Genomic DNA, 27,261 nt, shown 5'->3' with positions numbered 1-27,261 from the left:
AAGGGAGCGAGCGTTGGGCATGGTTCAAGGGGGGACTTCGCAAAGCCAAGTTGCTAGGACCTTCAGAGTCCATTCATCAACTATTGGACGACTTGTTGAACGTCATCAACAGACCGGGAGTGTCCGTGATCGACCTCGACCTGGTCAATGTCCCGTTACAACCCCACGCCAAGATCGGCAGATTCGACGACACCACCTCCATGACCGGTTCAGAACTGCGACAATGACAGCAAGCAACACGATAGGACGTCATGGAAGGCCTATCCATCCGATGACGGTCATCCGTCAACTTAGAACGGCTGGACTCCGATGCAGATGCCCGTACAACGGTAACATCATGACACCGCGACATCGTGCTGCGAGACTACAGTTTGCTTTCCAGAATGGTAATCATCCACCAGCCTTTTACCGGAGCATTGTTTTCTCAGATGAGTCCCATTTTTCTGTCTCCTTTGCCGATGGAAGAGCACGTGTGTACAGGAGACTCCATAAACGGTACGCTGACGGATGTGTGAGGGAACGTGATCGGTTTGGCGGAGGTTGTCTGATGGGGTATGGTGGGCAATCAACTGTGATTTCAGGAGTGATCTCATCATTGTCCACAATGCCCTTACAGCCCAGCGTTATGTTGACGTTATTCTAAAACCAGTTCTCCAGCCACTTTTGCGCAGTCACCGAAGACCAGGAGGTCCCCTTCTGTTTCAACAAGACAATGCCCGTCCACATACTGCAAGAATTACTCAGGCATTTCTGCAGCAAGCCGGTATCACCGTTATGAACTGGCCTGCCGTTTTACCGGATTTGAACCCAATTGAACACATGTGGGATGAGTTAGGACGTCGTGTACGTCACCGCCAGCCACCACCGCGTAACGTCGCTGAGCTTGCACAGGCGTTGCAAGAGAAGTGGAGGAACATTCCTGTGGCTTATTTGAGATGTTTGTGCCAATCCTTTCCCCATCATCTTCACGCATGCTCACGGGCCAATGGTGGACACACCAAATACTGACCTTGATATGGGGGGGGGGGGGGGGGGGGGGGGGGGGTTGAACTTTTCGATTATGAATGCAACTCGATTACTGATGATAATTGGCCATGTTTCCATGTTAATGTATCTCATGAATACCAGTCATTAATGTCATATTACATTATCCATCAATTCATTAATAGTTTGTCGTTATTTGCAATGAAAAGTTGTTTTTGCATTTTCATTGTGTTTCAGTATATGTGCCTACATGTGCTAATTGTTGGTAGCTCTCTGCTTGTGTTGTAGTCACTACACCACCCAGAGTGAGAACATTATAATATGTGTCCTAATTGTTGGTAGCTATCTGCTTGTGTTGTAGTCACTACACCACCCAGAGTGAGAACATTATAATATGTGCTCTAATTGTTGGTAGCTATCTGCTTGTGTTGTAGTCACTACACCGCCCAGATTGAGAACATTATAATATGTGCTCTAATTGTTGGTAGCTCTCTGCTTGTGTTGTAGTCACTACACTGCCCAGAGTGAGAACCTCGACCTGAAGTGGAGTCTGACGGAGGACTTCAGTGTGGTGTACACAGACGTGCAGGGTGAAGTGGTGGTGGGAGGAGTCTTCCTGCGCCTCTTCATCACCAACCCAGGCTGGGTGCTCAGACACCCGAGAGAATTCCTCACAGAACTCTTGGAGAAGTGGTCGCAGTTAACTTCAGTAGAGCACACAGATGTAAGTGAAATCTGACTTTTTAAAACATCATATTTGTGCTGCTAATAAAAATGCTCTGCAAGGCTCAATGAGTAAGTGTAAACCACTTGCAATGAGTAGTGATCTATAACTAGTTCAAAGGCCATGGTTTGTGCTATCCTGCCTGTGGGAAGCAAATAAAAGATCCCTTGCTGCCTGTCATAAAAGAGTAGCCTATGTTGCGACAGCGGGTTTCCTCTTTAAAAAAAAAAAAAAAAAAAAAAAAAAACATTGTCAGAATATTTTTGACATCCAATAGCCCATGATAAGATAAAAAATCAAATTGCTTTAGTGGTGTCGTTAAATAAAATATTCTTTACTCTCTTTTTTTTTTGCTAATAAAAAAGTAGCCGATTTTCACTGAACACTTGATATAATTTTTAAATGTTTGACTTCCAGTAACCACTGTTTAATTAATCAATGTGTTCTAGTGGTGTCATTAAAGAAAATAAACTCTTTACAGAAGTCATTGTGTTAGAATTATCAAGTGCTTGACATGTCACGAAGCAGTGTCAGCTCATTTACAACATATTTATTTATACACACAAATCTCTCCCCAACCAATACACATGTGCATGTACATTCATTTGAAGGTCACTCATACTATACTTAACCTTAACACATCAGTTCACTATCACAGTTCACCATAATTATCATCACCATTCAGCAATCACTGTCATAACCATTGTCATCATTATCATCCACCAATCACCCCTATCATAGTCGCGATTCACCAACCACCATTAGAATCCTTCACAAATCACCATCATCGCTGTCGATTTAATAACTGAATCACCAATGCCCTCACAACCAATTACTGACCACCAACTCCATCACCATTCACTGATCACCAATGCCTTCACCATTCACTGATCACCAACGCCTTCACCATTCACTAACCACCAATACCCTCGTGACCATTCATTGATCACCAATGGCTTCATGACTGATCACAATCATCACCAATGCCTTTATCACCATTCACTAATCACCAATTCCCTCATCACCATTCACTGATCACCAATGCCCTCTTCACCATTCACTGATCACCAATGCCCTCTTCACCATTCACTAATCACCAATTCCCTCATCACCATTCACTAATCACCAATTCCCTCTTCACCATTCACTAATCACCAATTCCATCATCAGCATTCAGTGATCACCAATGCCCTCATCACCATTCACTGATCACCAATGCCCTCATCAGCATTCACTAATCACCAATGCCTTCATCAACATTCACTGCTCGCCAATGCCTTCATCACCATTCACTAATCACCAGTGCCCTCATCAGCATTCACTAATCACCAATGCCTTCATCACCATTCACTAATCACCAATGCCCTCATCAGCATTCACTAATCACCAATGCCCTCATCAGCATTCACTATCACCAATGTCTTCATCAACATTCACTGATCGCCAATGCCTTCATCACCATTCACTAATCACCAATGCCCTCATCACCATTCACTAATCACCAATGCCCTCATCAGCATTCACTAATCACCAATGCCTTCATCAATATTCACTGATCGCCAATGCCTTCATCACCACTCACTAATCACCAATGCCCTCATCAGCATTCACTAATCACCAATGCCCTCATCACCATTCACTGATCACCAATGCTTTCATCACCATTCACTAATCACCAATGCCCTCATCAGCATTCACTAATCACCAATGCCTTCATCAACATTCACTGATCGCCAATGCCTTCATCACCATTCACTAACCACCAATGCCCTCATGACCATTTGCTGATCACCAATGCCCACATCACCATTTACTGATCACCAATTCCCTCCACCATTCACTGATCACCATTCACTGATCACCAATGCCTTCATCACCATTCACTGATCACCAATGCCTTCATCACCATTCACTGATCACCAATTCCCTCTTCACCATTCACTGATCACCAATGCCTTCATCACCATTCACTAATCACCAATACCTTCATCACCATTCACTAATCACCAATGCCTTCATCACCATTCATTGATCACCAATGCCTTCATCACCATTCACTAATCACCAATGCCTTCATCACCATTCACTAATCACCAATGCCTTCATCACCATTCACTGATCACCAATTCCCTCTTCACCATTCACTGATCACCAATGCCCTCATGACTAATCACTGATCATCAACACTCATAACCATTCAATGAAAACCCAATGCCTTCATCATCATTCACTGTCACCAATTGATCACACCCTCGTACCAAGCTGACAACACATACACCACACACTATTTCTAGCCCACTCTTCTCTGTTACCAAGCTGACAATGCATGCACCACACGCTATTTCTAGCCCACTCTTCTCTGTTACCAAGCTGACAATGCATGCACCGCACACTATTTCTAGCCCACTCTTCACTGTTACCAAGCTGACAATGCATGCACCACACACCAGGGATGTCATCAATAGCCGGCTTCCAATAAACAATGCTTGTCAACTTTTTGTTGATTAATGGCCGCCTATAATTTGATTTTCACCTGCTATTTTTATTTTTAATGACATCACTGCACACTATTTCTAGCCCACTCTTTGCCCTTGACCTCCATAATTACCAGCCTAGCTGCTTCTCTTGTGTTATTTTACACAAGTCTGTCAATGATTACAAGCTAAGCTACTTCTAGCTTGTGATGTTACACGTCCCTCACTTCACATAATATACACCATATACAGTGGCGTTGTAGCTCAGTACATCTACAACGCTTATTAAATAATGACTATTTACAAAATACTATATTTGACATGTGACAGCATACATTAGCCGATATAGGGGTGGGTCACTTCAACGGATTGAGTTTTTTCTCATTCCAGTGCATCACAACTGGACAAAGGCCGTGGTATGTGCTTTCCTGCCTGTGGGAAAGTGCATATAAAAGATCCCTTGCTGCATTAAGAAAATGTCGCGGGTTTCCTCTATTGACTACGAGTCAGAATTACCAAATGTTTGACATCCAATAGCTGGTGATTAATTAATCAATGTGCTCTAGTGGTTTCATTAAACAAAACAAACTTGACTGAAGACTGTGTTGGAATTTTTAAATATTTAGCATCCCATTAGGTGACGATTAATTAATCAACGTGCTACAAAGAATACCTGTATAAAATAATATTAAAGGTAGCTACCATTCCAAAATATTGTTCAGTTTGAAGTTGTAACCTATCCAAGTCATAGTTTAAGCTTGTACTTGGTAAAGTAACACATGTGATCAGAAAAATAGTGGTTGAAAGGAGGTGTGATGCAAATTAATCGTTTGAGTAAAAATGCATTGATTGTTTTAGAAGTGTTTTCATTGACATGATATCCACAACCTGAAAGCCAGTCAGGTGCTAGTGTATTGTTTTGATAAAGAACCACCAACTAAACTGAACTCGTCATGGAAAACCTTTTGGCGGCCATGTTGATCAATTTGTTTCTTATTTCAAATAAAAAGTTTGCAAAATACAGATATTTATATTCAAAATAATGCATATCTATAAATGAAGTTAAATGGCGATATGTAGGTATTGGATATCCATTAGTGGTGGCAGCAACAACAGCAGCATCAACTTTTGCATTTACTCAACGTTAAATTAAAGTTTATTAAATTAAATTTTCATTGCATTTTTTGGGCAGGTGTGGAGGGTTGTTAACATGCATTAAGACAGACATTGATATGCTGGACTTCCTCATTGATAACATATATGTCAACTTAGGGGATATGATATATAGATAGGATATGTAGATAGGAAATAGGAATCTCCGTGGGCACAAACTGTGGTTCACTACTCGCCAGTTTTTTTCTCTATGCATATGAATAAGAATTTCTGACTAATCTGGTTAAATCATAACAAAGGCTAAAACATTTACTTTTACTTTGCACTGTATTGATTATCTTATTTGATTGAATAATAGCAGGATTACAGAGTACGTTCCGTTGATTTACTTTGCGCTGTATTGATTATCTTATTTGATTGAATAATAGCAGGATTACAGAGTACGTTCCGTTGATTTACTTTGCGCTGTATTGATTATCTTATTTGATTGAATAATAGCAGGATTACAGAGTACGTTCCGTTGATTTACTTTGCACTGTATTGATTATCTTATTTGATTGAATAATAGCAGGATTACAGAGTACGTTCCGTTGATTTACTTTGCGCTGTATTGATTATCTTATTTGATTGAATAATAGCAGGATTACAGAGTACGTTCCGTTGATTTACTTTGCGCTGTATTGATTATCTTATTGGATTGAATAATAGCAGGATTACAGAGTACGTTCCGTTGATTTACTTTGTGCTGTATTGATTATCTTATTTGATTGAATAATAGCAGGATTACAGAGTACGTTCCGTTGATTTTTTGAGCTGTATTGATTATCTTATTGGATTGAATAATAGCAGGATTACAGAGTACGTTCCGTTGATTTACTTTGCGCTGTATTGATTATCTTATTGGATTGAATAATAGCAGGATTACAGAGTACGTTCCGTTGATTTACTTTGTGCTGTATTGATTATCTTATTTGATTGAATAATAGCAGGATTACAGAGTACGTTCCGTTGATTTACTTTGTGCTGTATTGATTATCTTATTTGATTGAATAATAGCAGGATTACAGAGTACGTTCCGTTGATTTACTTTGCGCTGTATTGATTATCTTATTTGATTGAATAATAGCAGGATTACAGAGTACGTTCCGTTGATTTACTTTGCGCTGTATTGATTATCTTATTTGATTGAATAATAGCAGGATTACAGAGTACGTTCCGTTGATTTACTTTGTGCTGTATTGATTATCTTATTTGATTGAATAATAGCAGGATTACAGAGTACGTTCCGTTGATTTACTTTGCGCTGTATTGATTATCTTATTTGATTGAATAATAGCAGGATTACAGAGTACGTTCCGTTGATTTACTTTGTGCTGTATTGATTATCTTATTTGATTGAATAATAGCAGGATTACAGAGTACGTTCCGTTGACTTTGTGCTGTATTGATTATCTTATTTGATTGAATAATAGCAGGATTACAGAGTACGTTCCGTTGATTTACTTTGTGCTGTATTGATTATCTTATTTGATTGAATAATAGCAGGATTACAGAGTACGTTCCGTTGATTTACTTTGCGCTGTATTGATTATCTTATTTGATTGAATAATAGCAGGATTACAGAGTACGTTCCGTTGATTTACTTTGATTGAATAATAGCAGGATTACAGAGTACGTTCCGTTGATTTACTTTGTGCTGTATTGATTATCTTATTTGATTGAATAATAGCAGGATTACAGAGTACGTTCCGTTGATTTACTTTGCACTGTATTGATTATCTTATTTGATTGAATAATAGCAGGATTACAGAGTACGTTCCGTTGATTTACTTTGCACTGTATTGATTATCTTATTTGATTGAATAATAGCAGGATTACAGAGTACGTTCCGTTGATTTACTTTGCGCTGTATTGATTATCTTATTTGATTGAATAATAGCAGGATTACAGAGTACGTTCCGTTGATTTACTTTGCGCTGTATTGATTATCTTATTTGATTGAATAATAGCAGGATTACAGAGTACGTTCCGTTGATTTACTTTGCGCTGTATTGATTATCTTATTTGATTGAATAATAGCAGGATTACAGAGTACGTTCCGTTGATTTACTTTGCGCTGTATTGATTATCTTATTCGATTGAATAATAGCAGGATTACAGAGTACGTTCCGTTGACTTTGCACTGTATTGATTATCTTATTTGATTGAATAATAGCAGGATTACAGAGTACGTTCCGTTGATTTACTTTGTGCTGTATTGATTATCTTATTTGATTGAATAATAGCAGGATTATACAGAGTACGTTCCGTTGATTTACTTTGCGCTGTATTGATTATCTTATTTGATTGAATAATAGCAGGATTACAGAGTACGTTCCGTTGATTTACTTTGCGCTGTATTGATTATCTTATTTGATTGAATAATAGCAGGATTACAGAGTACGTTCCGTTGATTTACTTTGCGCTGTATTGATTATCTTATTTGATTGAATAATAGCAGGATTACAGAGTACGTTCCGTTGATTTACTTTGCGCTGTATTGATTATCTTATTTGATTGAATAATAGCAGGATTACAGAGTACGTTCCGTTGATTTACTTTGCGCTGTATTGATTATCTTATTGGATTGAATAATAGCAGGATTACAGAGTACGTTCCGTTGATTTACTTTGCGCTGTATTGATTATCTTATTGGATTGAATAATAGCAGGATTACAGAGTACGTTCCGTTGATTTACTTTGCGCTGTATTGATTATCTTATTGGATTGAATAATAGCAGGATTACAGAGTACGTTCCGTTGATTTACTTTGCGCTGTATTGATTATCTTATTGGATTGAATAATAGCAGGATTACAGAGTACGTTCCGTTGATTTACTTTGCGCTGTATTGATTATCTTATTGGATTGAATAATAGCAGGATTACAGAGTACGTTCCGTTGATTTACTTTGTGCTGTATTGATTATCTTATTTGATTGAATAATAGCAGGATTACAGAGTACGTTCCGTTGATTTACTTTGCGCTGTATTGATTATCTTATTGGATTGAATAATAGCAGGATTACAGAGTACGTTCCGTTGATTTACTTTGCGCTGTATTGATTATCTTATTTGATTGAATAATAGCAGGATTACAGAGTACGTTCCGTTGATTTACTTTGCGCTGTATTGATTATCTTATTGGATTGAATAATAGCAGGATTACAGAGTACGTTCCGTTGATTTACTTTGTGCTGTATTGATTATCTTATTTGATTGAATAATAGCAGGATTACAGAGTACGTTCCGTTGACTTTGTGCTGTATTGATTATCTTATTTGATTGAATAATAGCAGGATTACACAGTACGTTCCGTTGACTTTGTGCTGTATTGATTATCTTATTTGATTGAATAATAGCAGGATTACAGAGTACGTTCCGTTGACTTTGCACTGTATTGATTATCTTATTTGATTGAATAATAGCAGGATTACAGAGTACGTTCCGTTGATTTACTTTGTGCTGTATTGATTATCTTATTTGATTGAATAATAGCAGGATTATACAGAGTACGTTCCGTTGATTTACTTTGCGCTGTATTGATTATCTTATTTGATTGAATAATAGCAGGATTACAGAGTACGTTCCGTTGATTTACTTTGCGCTGTATTGATTATCTTATTTGATTGAATAATAGCAGGATTACAGAGTATGTTCCGTTTATTTACTTTGCGCTGTATTGATTATCTTATTTGATTGAATAATAGCAGGATTACAGAGTACGTTCCGTTGATTTACTTTGCGCTGTATTGATTATCTAATTTGATTGAATAATAGCAGGATTACAGAGTACGTTCCGTTGATTTACTTTGCGCTGTATTGATTATCTTATTGGATTGAATAATAGCAGGATTACAGAGTACGTTCCGTTGATTTACTTTGCGCTGTATTGATTATCTTATTTGATTGAATAATAGCAGGATTACAGAGTACGTTCCGTTGATTTACTTTGCGCTGTATTGATTATCTTATTGGATTGAATAATAGCAGGATTACAGAGTACGTTCCGTTGATTTACTTTGCGCTGTATTGATTATCTTATTGGATTGAATAATAGCAGGATTACAGAGTACGTTCCGTTGATTTACTTTGCGCTGTATTGATTATCTTATTGGATTGAATAATAGCAGGATTACAGAGTACGTTCCGTTGATTTACTTTGTGCTGTATTGATTATCTTATTTGATTGAATAATAGCAGGATTACAGAGTACGTTCTGTTGATTTACTTTGCGCTGTATTGATTATCTTATTGGATTGAATAATAGCAGGATTACAGAGTACGTTCCGTTGATTTACTTTGCGCTGTATTGATTATCTTATTGGATTGAATAATAGCAGGATTACAGAGTACGTTCCGTTGATTTACTTTGCGCTGTATTGATTATCTTATTTGATTGAATAATAGCAGGATTACAGAGTACGTTCCGTTGATTTACTTTGTGCTGTATTGATTATCTTATTGGATTGAATAATAGCAGGATTACAGAGTACGTTCCGTTGATTTACTTTGTGCTGTATTGATTATCTTATTTGATTGAATAATAGCAGGATTACACAGTACGTTCCGTTGACTTTGTGCTGTATTGATTATCTTATTTGATTGAATAATAGCAGGATTACACAGTACGTTCCGTTGACTTTGTTCTGTATTGATTATCTTATTTGATTGAATAATAGCAGGATTACAGAGTACGTTCCGTTGATTTACTTTGTGCTGTATTGATTATGTTATTGGATTGAATAATAGCAGGATTACAGAGTACGTTCCGTTGACTTTGTGCTGTATTGATTATCTTATTTGATTGAATAATAGCAGGATTACAGAGTACGTTCCGTTGATTTACTTTGCGCTGTATTGATTATCTTATTGGATTGAATAATAGCAGGATTACAGAGTACGTTCCGTTGATTTACTTTGCGCTGTATTGATTATTTTATTTGATTGAATAATAGCAGGATTACAGAGTACGTTCCGTTGATTTACTTTGCGCTGTATTGATTATCTTATTTGATTGAATAATAGCAGGATTACAGAGTACGTTCCGTTGATTTACTTTGTGCTGTATTGATTATCTTATTTGATTGAATAATAGCAGGATTACAGAGTACGTTCCGTTGACTTTGTGCTGTATTGATTATCTTATTTGATTGAATAATAGCAGGATTACAGAGTACGTTCCGTTGATTTACTTTGCACTGTATTGATTATCTTATTTGATTGAATAATAGCAGGATTACAGAGTACGTTCCGTTGATTTACTTTGCGCTGTATTGATTATCTTATTTGATTGAATAATAGCAGGATTACAGAGTACGTTCCGTTGATTTACTTTGCGCTGTATTGATTATCTTATTTGATTGAATAATAGCAGGATTACAGAGTACGTTCCGTTGATTTACTTTGTGCTGTATTGATTATCTTATTTGATTGAATAATAGCAGGATTACAGAGTACGTTCCGTTGACTTTGCACTGTATTGATTATCTTATTTGATTGAATAATAGCAGGATTACAGAGTACGTTCTGTTGATTTACTTTGTGCTGTATTGATTATCTTATTTGATTGAATAATAGCAGGATTATACAGAGTACGTTCCGTTGATTTACTTTGCACTGTATTGATTATCTTATTTGATTGAATAATAGCAGGATTACAGAGTACGTTCCGTTGATTTACTTTGTGCTGTATTGATTATCTTATTTGATTGAATAATAGCAGGATTACAGAGTACGTTCCGTTGATTTACTTTGTGCTGTATTGATTATCTTATTTGATTGAATAATAGCAGGATTACAGAGTACGTTCCGTTGATTTACTTTGCGCTGTATTGATTATCTTATTTGATTGAATAATAGCAGGATTACAGAGTACGTTCCGTTGATTTACTTTGTGCTGTATTGATTATCTTATTTGATTGAATAATAGCAGGATTACAGAGTACGTTCCGTTGATTTACTTTGTGCTGTATTGATTATCTTATTTGATTGAATAATAGCAGGATTACAGAGTACGTTCCGTTGATTTACTTTGTGCTGTATTGATTATCTTATTTGATTGAATAATAGCAGGATTACAGAGTACGTTCCGTTGATTTACTTTGTGCTGTATTGATTATCTTATTTGATTGAATAATAGCAGGATTACAGAGTACGTTCCGTTGATTTACCTGCAAGTGTTACAAATACATGAAATATTTGAAGATATTAAATCAGTTTCATACCTCGATCTATGCAGATATTCAAAGTGACACTTGTCTCGAAACTAAGTTGTAGGACAAAAGTGATGACTTCAACTTTCCAATCATCAGTTTTCCTTTTGTGTCAAGCAATATAACTTCTGCTCCAGCTTTTGGTGTCTACATATCACGCCTTCTAAGATACTTCATTGTATACAATTTAAAACAATTCCATATAATGTTGGCACAGATGTTGTTGCATCATGCAGGGTTATGATGTCCAGCAACTGAGGACATTAAAAATGTTTTACGGAGAGACATTTGGAGGCTATATCTACTGAATACGATGCATCAGTGACCATGGCTGATGCTATTCCATATTTTGACCATGTGCATACTTTTTCATGTCTTTGGTGAAACTTGTGCACATTTATTTAATTTTTTTCATCTTTTTACATGAAAGAAAGAAAGAAAGAAATGTTTTATTTAACGACGCACTTAACACATTTTATTTACGGTTATATGGCGCCAGACATATGGTTAAGAACCACACAGATTTTGAGAGGAAATCCGGTGTCGCCACTACATGGACTACTCTTCCGATTAGCAGCAAGGGATCTTTTATTTGCGCTTCCCACAGGCAGGATAGCACAAACCTTGGCCTTTGTTGAACCAGTTATGGATCACTGGTCGGTGCAAGTGGTTTACACCTACCCATTGAGTCTTGCGGAGCACTCACTCAGGGTTTGGAGTTGGTATCTGGATTAAAAATCCCATGCCTCGACTGGGATCCGAACCCAGTACCTACCAGCCTGTAGACCGATGGCCTACCACGATGCCACCGAGGCCGGTCTTTTTACATGAAGTGACAAAACTGACAGCTGTGGTAGCATTACTCATGGTGTGATGTGCTAGTTTTTATTTAGTAAACTACTTAGGGAGTGGCAGTCCTCTGTGGCAATGCACACATATAGACGAGGCACTAGATGAGATTTATAGATTCAACCACTGTTTTGCTAAATGCCCATTTGACTCTGCATTGTGCAGAGATATGGTCCATGTCACGTATTCAGATTTTATCGTTCAGATTTTATGGATAAAACTATCGGTAAGACCAAAGAAATTTACGATATTAAATTCCACAAGAAAACTTGTGTGATATAATTGTTCGTTTAGATAGATATTAACTGGTTACTACCTTAAGACAGGTGTGTGTTAATATTTTTTCCTGGATTGTTTATTATTATGAAAAGGTGTTTGTTTTTAGGGTGAGATTCTCGAAATGGTGACAACAGCTGTGGTGTGTCTGTTTTCAAACCAGTCGTCCCTGCTGGATCAGGTCCCACAGCTTGGTTACATTCCGCGAGTATTCAGCTGCATGAAGTCTAGAAATAACGCAGTTCCAAAGTCGGCCATTCAGATCGTGCATCAGCTGTCAACTAATGAGGTCAGTCTCTCAGTAGATATGTGAACAGGTAGACAGTTGTATTGTAGTCTATCAATAGATATGTGAACAGGTAGACAGTTGTATTGTAGTCTCAGTAGATATGTGAACAGGTAGACAGTTGTATTGTAGTCTCTCAGTAGATATGTGAACTGGTAGACAGTTGTATTGCAGTTTCTCAGTAGATATGTGAACTGGTAGACAGTTGTATTGCAGTCTCTCAGTAGATATGTGAACAGGGAGACAGTTGTATTGCAGTCTCTCAGTAGATATGTGAACAGGGAGACAACGGTAGTGCAGTCTCTCAGTAGATATGTGAACAGGGAGACAACGGTAGTGCAGTCTCTCAGTAGATATGTGAACAGGGAGACAACGGTAGTGCAGTCTCTCAGTAGATATGTGAACAGGGAGACAACGGTAGTGCAGTCTCTCAGTAGATATGTGAACAGGGAGACAGTTGTATTGCAGTCTCTCAGTAGATATTTGAACAGGTAGACCGCTGTATTGCAGTCTCTCAGTAGATTTGTGAACAGGTAGACAGTTGTATTGTAGTGTCTCAGTAGATATGTGAACAGGTAGACAGTCTCTCGGTAGATATGTGAACAGGGAGACAACTGTATTGTAGTCTCTCAGTAGATATGTGAACAGGTAGACAACTGTATTGTAGTCTCTCAGTAGATATGTGAACAGGTAGAGAATTGTATTGCTTCAACAATGTAGATAAATTGATTATCTGATAATGGTCAGTCTCTCAGTAGATATGTGAACAGGTAGACAATTGTATTGTTTCAACAAGGTAGATAAATTGATTATCTGATTAATCACTCCAACACTATTTCTCTTTCTTTGTGTCTGTCTCTCACACTCTGTGTTTCTCTTTGTCTCCCTCTCTCTGTCTCTGTCTCTCTCTCTCTGTCTCTCTCTCTCTCTCTCTCTCTCTCTCTCTCTCTCTCTCTCTCTCTCTCTCTCTCTCTCTCTCTCTCTCTCTCTCTCTCTCTCTCTCTCTCTCTCTCTCTCTCTGTCATACACACACATTTCCATTTCGTGTGTTTCAGTTGTGTGTCCGGAGCATGGCTACAACAGACTGTATTGGCCCCATTAAGGTGGCCATGAAGGTGCGTCGTGACTCGATAGCGCTGGCTGCTGAAGCTTTGTCAAGGATTTTTGACAAAGCCGAAGAGGAGCTCGTCTCTCAGGTACTGTCGACAGTTTTCATTTCATTGATTTCATTACAACTTATTTTCGTGCTTATATCCAATTAAGGCTCAAGCATGCTCTCCTGGTCACACACCTCAGCTATCTGGGCTGTCTGTCCAGAGCAGTGGGTTAATTGTTAGTGGTTAGTTAGAGAGAATAGGGTGTAGTGGTCTTACAGCTACCTATTGAGTCATTAAAACTCGCTCTGGGTGGGAGCCAGTACCAGGCTGCGAACCCTGTACTTACTAGCCTTATATCCGATGGCTTAATCACAACACTACCGAGTCCTGTCTACAGTTGATGCCAGATCCTGTGTTTATATAAACAATAACAGTATTACACCAGGCTGTGTGTATATGGAAACAAAAACAGTATTACACCAGGTCCTTTGTATATATAAACAATAACAGTTTTACACCAGACCCTGTGTTCACATAAACAAAAACAGTATTACACCAGGTTCTGTGTATATGTAAACAACAGTATTACACCAGGTCAGTGTTTATAGAAACAAAACCAGTATTACACCAGGTCAGTGTTTATAAACTGACTATCAAAAGAAAGTATACCAATTATTTTTTCAAAGTATTAAAAACAACACAAAACACAAGTTGATGCAAATGTTATATTTTGAAAGTATAATAATATGGCGATAAATAAACACGAGTATACTCAATAAAACTCATAAAATGATAATATCACAGTTCACAACAGCACTAGGGGTGAAATGTGCGATTTCATAAAGGACCACTCATAACGAAGGTGAATAAATTTGACCACAAAGAACATGTTTCAATAGCGTGTATGTCCACCATATGCAATCATGGACCCGACATCGTACAGATTTCCGTCAATGACAACAAGGTCTGTCCGCTGTTGGCCACAGATACCACCCCAAACCATCACAGATCCACCACCAAACGGTTCAGTCTCCTGAACACAGCACAGAGCTGTTGTCTCTCCTGCACGTTGGTATATCCGAGTCCTGCCATCAGCTCTTAATAACTGGAACCTGCTCTCATCAGAAAAGAGTACACGTTGCCAGTTCCAATGTTGCCAACGCTGAAACTGACGTGCCCAACGTAAATGTCGAAGTCGATGTTGCCTTGTCAATGTCATCCCTCTGAATGGTCGATAGGCCCTGATACCATGCTGTCGTAGTCGACGACATACAGTGTGATGACTGATGACATGTCCAAGGCTAGTCGCTGCAGATGACGTCATAGTGAGGAATCTGTTACGTAAGTGTAAGATGCAGAGATGGTGTTCTTCGTTGACTGTTGTGACGCGGGGTCTTCCACTTCATGGTCTGTCTGCAGTCCTGCCAGTCACCCTGTAACGCTATATTAGCCTGGTGATCGTCAATTTTGTGCAATTCAGGATTCTTGCCACATGGGCATAACTCGCACCCAACTGCACCATACCAATAGCTCTCTCTCTTTCTTCAGCAGTTAGCCTTACCATGTTCTCTGGTCTTTTACTGTTGACTGAGGCATGTTCTAAGCAATGGCACCCTTTTTTCCACCCTTATATGCACAAGTATAATGTTTCTCGTGCAGTATAAATTTGATGAATAAACTCATTTTGCACGTGCGGCATCTCCCTAACGCAGCAATGTGTGACTATTCGTCATTGATTGTATTATAACGAACAATACTGGAACCTATCTAACCTTCCATGAAAGTGTATTGTGTTTATTTAAAATAAAAATAATTGGTATACTTTCTTTTGATCGTCAGTTTATAAACAAAACCAGTATTACACCAGACTGTGTTTATATAAACAAAACCAGTATTACACCTGGTCAGTGTTTATGTAAACAAAACCAGTATTACACCTGGTCAGTGTTTATATAAACAAAACCAGTATTACACCTGGTCAGTGTTTATATAAACAAAACCAGTATTACACCTGGTCAGTGTTTATATAAACAAAACCAGTATTACACCAAGTCAATGTTTATATAAACAAAACCAGTATTACACCTGGTCAGTGTTTATATAAACAAAACCAGTATTACACCAAGTCAGTGTTTATATAAACAAAACCAGTATTACACCTGGTCAGTGTTTATATAAACAAAACCAGTATTACACCTGGTCAGTGTTTATATAAACAAAACCAGTATTACACCTGGTCAGTGTTTATATAAACAAAACCAGTATTACACCAGACTGTGTTTATATAAACAAAACCAGTATTACACCTGGTCAGTGTTTATATAAACAAAACCAGTATTACACCAGACTGTGTTTATATAAACAAAACCAGTATTACACCTGGTCAGTGTTTATATAAACAAAACCAGTATTACACCAAGTCAATGTTTATATAAACAAAACCAGTATTACACCAGACTGTGTTTATATAAACAAAACCAGTATTACACCAGACTGTGTTTATATAAACAAAACCAGTATTACACCAGACTGTGTTTATATATAAACAAAACCAGTATTACACCAGACTGTGTTTATATATAAACAAAACCAGTATTACACCAGGTCAGTGTTTATATAAACAAAACCAGTATTACACCAAGTCAGTGTTTATATAAACAAAACCAGTATTACACCAGGTCAGTGTTTATATAAACAAAACCAGTATTACACCAGACTGTGTTTATATAAACAAAACCAGTATTACACCTGGTCAGTGTTTATATAAACAAAACCAGTATTACACCAAGTCAGTGTTTATATAAACAAAACCAGTATTACACCAAGTCAGTGTTTATGTAAACAAAACCAGTATTACACCAGACTGTGTTTATATAAACAAAACCAGTATTACACCAGACTGTGTTTGTATAATTACAAACTTTCTGCATTTATATGATTTACTCTATTCTGATGGGTCGATGTTCGAAGACAAACTGAAGGTTATCCTTCGATAAACCTCGAAAAATGATGTCATTACGCCAGCTGGGACGTCATTACGTAAAACAGGTAATGGAAAGGACTTTCAAAGCAGATTTATGTGTATTTTAACTACATGTAAATATGGTGTGTTCAGGCACTTGTGTATAAATGTTAGAAGAGGGTGAGGGCTAAACTGTGGCAAACAAAGTTTATGAGGGTTAAGACATGCTCCCAAGAAAAAGCATTGAAAAAAAGATAAAAATTTGCTTGATCAAGGGGAGGATTCGTCTGCTGTTCATTTTTATACGCCCGTCTTTGATGGGTCATATGGTATGGCGTTGTACGTCCGTCTGTTAACCTTTTTTTCTTGTCCGGACCATATCTTGCATACCGATGCATACAGGACCGTCAAACCTCACATTGAGGAACAACTTGGGATGGCTGTATGTCGCGTACTATTACTAGGTCACCATGACCTACTTTTCATGGTCTATTGCACACAACAATGGGGGGGGGGGGGGCGCAAAATTAGGGGTGATCAGTGGCGTACTCAGTATCATTGTTTACTTGGCTGTCAGATGCCCGCCCGCGCCCCCCCCCCCCTTACAAAATCCTGCCTACGCCATTGTACAGAAACGAATACAGGGTGGGTGTAGGGGGGTTCGAACCCCCTCCCCCTTTAGACAAGATGCCCTTTTGCCTGTTTTTTTAGCACGACTGTATACTTAGATCCACCCCTTCACCATGTTCGTGGCAAATGAACAACAAAGCGCCTGAGATATATAGAGAATAATAAACGAGTTACCAGTTATTATCAAAATTATGTCCCGAATCAAATAATGTTTAGTTGTCGCGAGCTTTAGCGAGTGACAAATGAAAAGTATTTCACTCAGGACATACATTGATAATAACTGGTACAATGTACTGATTTTGCTATTCTATTTATTACCCCAGCTATGTTTTCTCTAAACGCCTTTATTTTAGGCGCACATGCACGTACATGCAGGCTATAGAAACAATGTAAACCACTTTACACACTGTTCTGGGTATTGTTATAACTTTGCATTTTAATCACGTTAATAGATAGTTTTCAAAAACAAAAGTTATCGTTATTCTGCTAAAAATATAAATAATGAGTTGCGTTAAAATGACATTTTGTTATAAATTTAATATTAAAACAGTCGTGAACGCAAACTCATTAAAGTACCTGACGTCATTTTGTGTGTCTGCCAAATCGCGATGATGTTATATTTAGTACCGTCAAAGTCATTGGTTTGTAAGCATCAAATCATCCAGTAATGTTGTACATCACAACACTGCATAATCTTTCTCATTGAGAAAATATGGAAAATATTTTCCCTGTTATGAGTGGTCACTGGGGGTAATAAATATAGTTATTTATTAAATTAGTAAAAAAAAAAAAATTCTTCATAGTGTATGAACTGCACGAAAACAGGAAGTACTAGTAATGAAAGTTGATCGGTTACCACCAGTATCAAAGCAATAAACGTCTATCATAGACTGCAGTCTTATAATGACATACTTTCATGTTTGTCTCGTCTTAATAAAGGGGGGACAAGGCGGTACAGGCCCACAGTTTTGAAAATTTTACCATATGTTATCTCGGTTCCCTCAAGTGTACACGTCCCATCTTTTGTTTTTTAATATTATGCTAGAATTAAAGGGAAATGCTAGTAACAAAACGTTTCATTTTTGCATTATTACCAACAGCTATGTAGCATTCTGTAAGCATTTGGCATGGATTATAACTAATATTGTTAGTAAAATGATGGAAATACACCAGTATTAAACCTAGATTTTGATATAACCTGGTGATTCGAATCGGCCTGAACTGTTTATTCGTTTTCTTGGTTTTTAGGCTCTGAAACATGAACTGTGTATTTGTTTTCTTTGTTTTTAGGCTCTGAAATATGAACTGTGTATTCGTTTTCTTGGTTTTTAGGCTCTGAAATATGAACTGTGTATTTGTTTTCTTTGTTTTTAGGCTCTGAAATATGAACTGTGTATTTGTTTTCATTGATTTCAGGCTCTGAAACATGAACTGTGTATTTGGTTTCTTTGTTTCTAGGCTCTGAAACATGAACTGTTTATTTGTTTTCTTTGTTTTTAGGCTCTGAAACATGAACTGTTTATTTGCTTTCTTTAATTTAAGCTCTGAAACTTGAACTGTGTATTTGGTTTCTTTGTTTCTAGGCTCTGAAACATGAACTGTTTATTTGTTTTCTTTGATTTTAGGCTCTGAAACATGAACTGTTTATTTGTTTTCATTGCTTCTTGGCTCTGAAACATGAACTGTTTATTTGGTTTCTTTGATTTCAGGCTCTGAAACATGAACTGGTTCCATTTCTCCTGCGACTGCTGGAGGGCGGCCTCGAGGCCGTTGAGAACCCGGCCGCAACCAAAGCTCAGATTGTGAGAGCTCTGAAAGCCATGCAGCGCAGCCTGCTGTACGGGGAACAGGTATACACACACATACACACACTACAGGTATACACACACATACACACTACAGGTATACACACACACACATACACACTACAGGTATACACACATACACACTACAGGTACACACACACACACACACACACACACACACATACTACAGGTATACACACACATACACTACAGGTATACACACACACACACACTACAGGTATACACACACACACATACACACTACAGATATACACACACACACATACACACTACAGGTATACACACACACATACACACTACAGGTATACACACACACACACACACACATACAACCAAAGCTCAGATCGTGAGAGCTCTGAAAGCCATGCAGCGCAGCCTGCTATATGGGGAACAGGTATACACACACACACACACACTACAGGTATACACACACACTACATGTTTATACACACACACACTACAGGTTTATACACACACACACTACAGGTTTATACACACACACACTACAGGTTTATACACACACACACTACAGGTTTATACACACACACACACACACTACAAGTATACACACACACACACTACAGGTATACACACACACTACAGGTTTATACACACACACACTACAGGTTTATACACACACACACTACAGGTTTATACACACACACACTACAGGTTTATACACACACACTACAGGTTTATACACACACACACTACAGGTTTATACACACACACACACACACTACAAGTATACACACACACACTACAGGTATATACACACACACACACACTACAGGTATACACACACACACACTACAGGTATACACACACACACACTACAGGTATATACACACACACTACAGGTATACACACACACTACAGGTATACATACACACACACACTACAAGTATACACACACACACTACAGGTATATACACACACACACTACAGGTATACACACACACTGCAGGTATACACACACACACACACTACAGGTATACACACACTACAGGTATACACACACACACTACAGGTATACACACACACACCACATGTATATACACACACACATACACACTACAGGTATATATACACACACACACACACTACAGGTATATACACACAAACACACACTACAGGTACACACACACACATACACACTACAGGTATACACGCACAAACACACACTACAAGTATATACACACACACACACACATACAAGCAAAGCTCAGATTGTGAGAGCTCTGAAAGCCATGCAGCGCAGCCTGCTGTACAGGGAACAGGTATACACACACACACACACAGACACACACACTACAGGTTTACATACACACACACACACACACACACACACACACACACACACTACAGGTACACACACACACACACTACAGGTATACACACACATTACAGGTATACACAGACACACACACACACTACAGGTATACACACACACACTACAGGTATACACACACACACACACACTACAGGTATACACACACACACACACTACAGGTTTACACACACACACTACAGGTTTATACACACATACACACACACACACACACTACAGGTATACACACACACACACTACAGGTATACACACACACACACACACACACACTACAGGTATACACACATACAAACATGACAGGTATATACACACACACCACAGGTATAGACACACACACACCACAGGTATACACACATACACACCACAGGTATATACACACACTACAGGTATACACACACACCACAGGTATACACACACACACACACCACAGGTATATACACACACACAACCACTACAGGTATACACAAACACACACACACATATGCCACAGTGTTTTACAATCTTATACAACCAAAGCTCAGATCATGAGAGCGCCGAAAGCCATGCAGCACAGCCTGCTGTATGGGGAACAGGTATACACACACACACACACACTACAGGTATACACACACACTACAGGTATACACACACACACACACACTACAAGTATAAACACACACACTACAGGTATATACACACACACACACACTACAGGTATACACACACACACTACAGGTATACACACACACACTACAGGTATATACACACACACTACAGGTATACACACACACTACAGGTATACATACACACACTACAGGTATACATACACACACACACTACAAGTATACACACACACACTACAGGTATATACACACACACACTACAGGTATACACACACACTACAGGTATACACACACACACACACTACAGGTATACACACACACTGCAGGTATATACACACACACACACTACAGGTATACACACACACTACAGGTATACACACACACACTACAGGTATACACACACACACCACATGTATATACACACACACATACACACTACAGGTATATATACACACACACACACACACACACTACAGGTATATACACACAAACACACACTACAGGTATACACACACACACACACACACACACACACACATACACACACACACATACACACTACAGGTATACACGCACAAACACACACTACAGGTATATACACACACACACACACACATACAAGCAAAGCTCAGATCGTGAGAGCTCTGAAAGCCATGCAGCACAGCCTGCTGTACGGGGAACAGGTATACACACACACACACACACACACACACACACACTACAGGTTTATACACACACACACTACAGGTTTATACACACACACACTACAGGTTTATACACACACACACTACAGGTTTATACACACACACACTACAGGTTTATACACACACACACTACAGGTATACACACACACTACAGGTATACACACACACACTACAGGTTTATACACACACACACTACAGGTTTATACACACACACACTACAGGTATACACACACACTACAGGTATACACACACACACTACAGGTTTATACACACACACACTACAGGTTTATACACACACACACTCATACACACTACAGGTATACATACACACACTACAGGTAATATACACACACACACAGACACACTACAGGTATACACACACACACACTACAGGTATACACACACACACTACAGGTATACACACACATATACACTACAGGTATACACACACACACTACAGGTATACACACACACACTACAGGTATACACACACACACTACAGGTATACACACATACAAACATGAGAGGTATATACACACACACCACAGGTATAGACACACACACCACAGGTATACACACATACACACCACAGGTATATACACACACTACAGGTATACACACACACCACATGTATACACACACACACACACCACAGGTATATACACACACAAACACTACAGGTATACACAAACACACACACACATATGCCACAGTGTTTTACAATCTTATACAACCAAAGCTCAGATCATGAGAGCGCCGAAAGCCATGCAGCACAGCCTGCGGTATGGGGAACAGGTATACACACACACACTCATACACACTACAGGTATACATACACACACTACAGGTAATATACACACACACACAGACACACTACAGGTATACACACACACACACTACAGGTATACACACACACACACTACAGGTATACACACACACACACACACACACTACATGTATACACACACACACTACAGGTATACACACACACACTACAGGTATACACACACACACTACATGTATACATACACACACACACACACTACAGGTATACATGCACACACACACTACAGGTATACACACACACACTAAGGTATACACACACATACACACTACAGGTATACACACACACACACTACAGATATACACACACACACTACAGGTATACACACACACTACAGGTATACACACACACACACACACACACTACAGGTATACATACACACACACTACAGGTATACATACACACACACTACAGGTATATACACACACACACTACAGGTATACATACACACACACACACACACTACAGATATACACACACACACTACAGGTATACACACACTACAGGTATACACACACACACACACACACACTACAGGTATACATACACACACACTACAGGTATATACACACACACACTACAGGTATACATACACACACACACACACTACAGGTATACATGCACACACACACTACAGGTATACACACACACTACAGGTATACACACACACACACACACTACAGATATACACACACACACTACAGGTATACACACACTACAGGTATACACACACACACACACACACACACACTACACACACTACAGGTATACATACACACACACTACAGGTATATACACACACACACTACAGGTAATATACACACACACACACACACACACTACAGGTAATATACACACACACACACACACACACTACAAGTATACACACACAGACCACAGGTATACACACACACATATACACCACAGGTATACACACACACACTACAGGTAATATACACACACACAGACCACAGGTATACACACACACATATACACCACAGGTATACACACACACACACACCACAGGTATACACACACACGCACGCACGCCACTGTTTTTTTAAATCTTATATAACCAAAGCTCAAATCGTGAGAGCTCTGAAAAGCCATGCAGCGCACTGCACTACAGGGAACAGGTATACACACACACACACAACCAACACTGGTACACACACACACACACACACACACCTACTACAGGTTACAGTGTTTTAAAATGTGACATAACCAAAACTCAGATAGTGAGAGCTGTTATACAGGGAACAGGTACACCCACACACAGCAGTATTTGTTCATTTTGTGTGCTGTGTTTCAGATAACAGATTGTATTTTTTTATGTTGTGTGCTGTGTTTCAGATAACTGGTTTGTATTTGTTTACGTTGTGTACTGTGTTTCAGATAACTGGTTTGTATTTGTTTACATTGTGTGCTGTGTTTCAGATAACTGGTTTGTATTTGTTTACGTTGTGTGCTGTGTTTCAGATAACTGGTTTGCTGGACAAGTCGGCTGTGTGGAAGGAATACCGCGATCAGAAACACGATCTTTTCATCACAGAATCCAACATATCAGGCTATTTAACAGGTAAGCAGGCACCACGAGGTGTTGTCTGTATATAAAATATCCCTTCATCACTAATATGTAACAGATAGTTTGACAGGTGATCTCGTAAAAACAATTTACAAAGTCTGGTCCGAGTTGGCTATGTGTTATGATTTTAGAGGCTAATTAATGTAATGTGTTATGATTTCAGAGGCTAATTAATGTAATGTGTTATGATTTCAGAGGCTAAATCATGTAATGTGTTATGATTTCAGAGGCTAGTTAATGTAATGTGTTATGATTTCATAGGCTAATTAAGGTAATGTGCTATGATTTCAGGGGCTATGTGTTATGATTTCAGGTATTTTGTGTTATGGTTTTAGAGGCTATGTGTTATGATATCATAGGCTAATTAAGGTAATGTGCTATGATTTCAGGGGCTATGTGTTATGATTTCAGGGGCTATGTATTATGATTTCAGGGGCTATGTGTTATGATTTCAGGGGCTATGTGTTATGATATCATAGGCTAATTAAGGTAATGTGTTATGATTTCAGGGGTCAATTAGTGTAACATGTTATGATTTCAGGGGCCAATTAGTGTAACATGTTATGATTTCTGGGGCCAATTAGTGTAATATGTTATGATTTCAGGGGCCAATTAGTGTAACGTTATGATTTCAGGGGCCAATTAGTGTAACATGTTATGATTTCTGGGGCCAATTAGTGTAACATGTTATGATTTCAGGGGCCAATTAGTGTAACATGTTATGATTTCAGGGGCCAATTAGTGTAACGTTATGATTTCAGGGGCTAATTAGTGTAACATGTTATGATTTCAAGGGCCAATTAGTGTAACATGTTATGATTTCAGGGGCCAATTAGTGTAACATGTTATGATTTCAGGGGCCAATTAGTGTAACGTTATGATTTCAGGGGCCAATTAGTGTAACATGTTATGATTTTAGGGGCCAATTAGTGTAACATGTTATGATTTCAGGGGCCAATTAGTGTAACATGTTATGATTTCAGGGGCCAGTTAGTATAACATGTTATGATTTCAGGGGCCAATTAGTGTAACATGTTATGATTTCAGGGGCCAATTAGTGTAACATGTTATGATTTCAAGGGCCAATTAGTGTAACGTGTTATGATTTCAAGGGCCAATTAGTGTAACGTTATGATTTCAGGGGCTAATTAGTGTAATATGTTGTGATTTCAAGGGCCAATTAATATAACATGTTATGATTTCAGGGGCAAATTAGTGTAACATGTTATGATTTCAGGGGCCAATTAGTGTAATGTTATGACTTCAGGGGATAATTAGTGTAACGTGTTATGATTTCAGGGTCCAATTAGTGTAACATGTTGTGATTACAGGGTTCAATTAGTGTAACATGTTATGATTTCAGGGACCAATTAGTGTATCATGTTATGATTTCAGGGGCTAATTAGTGTAACATATTATGATTTCAGGGGCCACTCCGGGAGTAGCTGGTTACCTCACCTCTGGGGTCCGTACGACGATGCCCGATGTACCACCACCACTAAACACCAGTCACCACGACGATGTTCTACATTAGGCCATTTCCTGTGATATATTTAACTATTCGATCAATAATATATTTTTATATCGCACATCTGTATATAGATCATTTTGTAAAGTAATAGAAATGTTGCATTGGCTAAGCCACACATTTGAAAAAACAATATTGAGTGGCAAACTTATTTAAAAAAAAAAACGTATGTGGCAAATAAAAATCAGTATAATTATCAGATTATTTAGCAGTGGTTTTACGCTTTTGATAATTGACTTTCCACCAAAATAATGATATATTCTGTAACTCAAGACTGTAGTTGGTTGACTTTCCACCAAAATAATGATATATTCTGTAACTCAAGACTAGTTGGTTGACTTTCCACCAAAATAATGATAGATTCTGTAACTCAAGACTGTAGTTGGTTGACTTTCCACCAAAATAATGATAGATTCTGTAACTCAAGACTGTAGTTGGTTGACTTTCCACCAAAATAATGATAGATTCTGTAACTCAAGACTGTAGTTGGTTGACTTTCCACCAAAATAATGATAGATTCTGTAACTCAAGACTGTAGTTGGTTGACTTTCCACCAAAATAATGATAGATTCTGTAACTCAAGACTGTAGTTGATTGACTTTCCACCAAAATAATGATAGATTCTGTAACTCAAGACTAGTTGGTTGATTTTCCACCAAAATAATGATAGATTCTGTAACTGAAGACTCAGTGTTCTCCAACCCCAGTAAGCGGCTTGTACACCCACCAAGCTGAGAATTTGCGCCGCCAAGCTGAAGATTTTCGCAGACGGGTCCGCCAAGCTGATAAAAAATGCCGCCAAGTCGAAAAACAGTCCGCTATGATGAAAAAAACTTCAGTCAATTCTATTCACCTATCGCTATATTTAGCCTGTACTTGGACTTGGAGTATATAATAATAATATTCTAATTCAACACATGTGTAAGAACGAATCTGATTGGATCCCTGCTAAAAATTTCAGGTGGTAAAATCACCGATATACCGGTCGCAAAATGTCAACGTGTCGGAACAAAATTAAAACCGGGCCTCCCCAATATCCAGCAGTGATAAAGCGGGAGTCGTTAATACAAGCGGCACAATCTCAGCGGTGCAACGTAGATTGCCTCTCAACAGCTTGGCTACTCTAATCCAATCAGCAAGCGCCCGTCACTTCATCATTGGCAATTTGCAT

General features: G+C 38.4%; 1 protein-coding gene across 1 annotated transcript in view; it reads left to right on the top strand.

Moving 5' to 3' along the window:
• LOC121387469 (dnaJ homolog subfamily C member 13-like) overlaps positions 1–26,286 on the top strand; it is a 179,263-nt gene extending 152,977 nt beyond the window's left edge. Inside the window, exons 50-55 of the mRNA XM_041518594.1 lie at positions 1,492–1,708; positions 12,782–12,961; positions 14,014–14,154; positions 19,357–19,497; positions 24,457–24,556; positions 25,990–26,286. Coding sequence (XP_041374528.1) covers positions 1,492–1,708; positions 12,782–12,961; positions 14,014–14,154; positions 19,357–19,497; positions 24,457–24,556; positions 25,990–26,096 — 886 coding nt within the window. The 3' untranslated portion in view covers positions 26,097–26,286. The remainder of the gene's footprint in view (positions 1–1,491; positions 1,709–12,781; positions 12,962–14,013; positions 14,155–19,356; positions 19,498–24,456; positions 24,557–25,989) is intronic.
• The last annotated feature ends 975 nt before the right edge of the window (positions 26,287–27,261 follow it).

Source organism: Gigantopelta aegis, chromosome 13, assembly GCF_016097555.1.
Source record: "Gigantopelta aegis isolate Gae_Host chromosome 13, Gae_host_genome, whole genome shotgun sequence".
In the NCBI taxonomy this organism is placed as follows: domain Eukaryota; kingdom Metazoa; phylum Mollusca; class Gastropoda; order Neomphalida; family Peltospiridae; genus Gigantopelta; species Gigantopelta aegis.
This window is presented reverse-complemented; position numbering and strand designations above follow the sequence as displayed.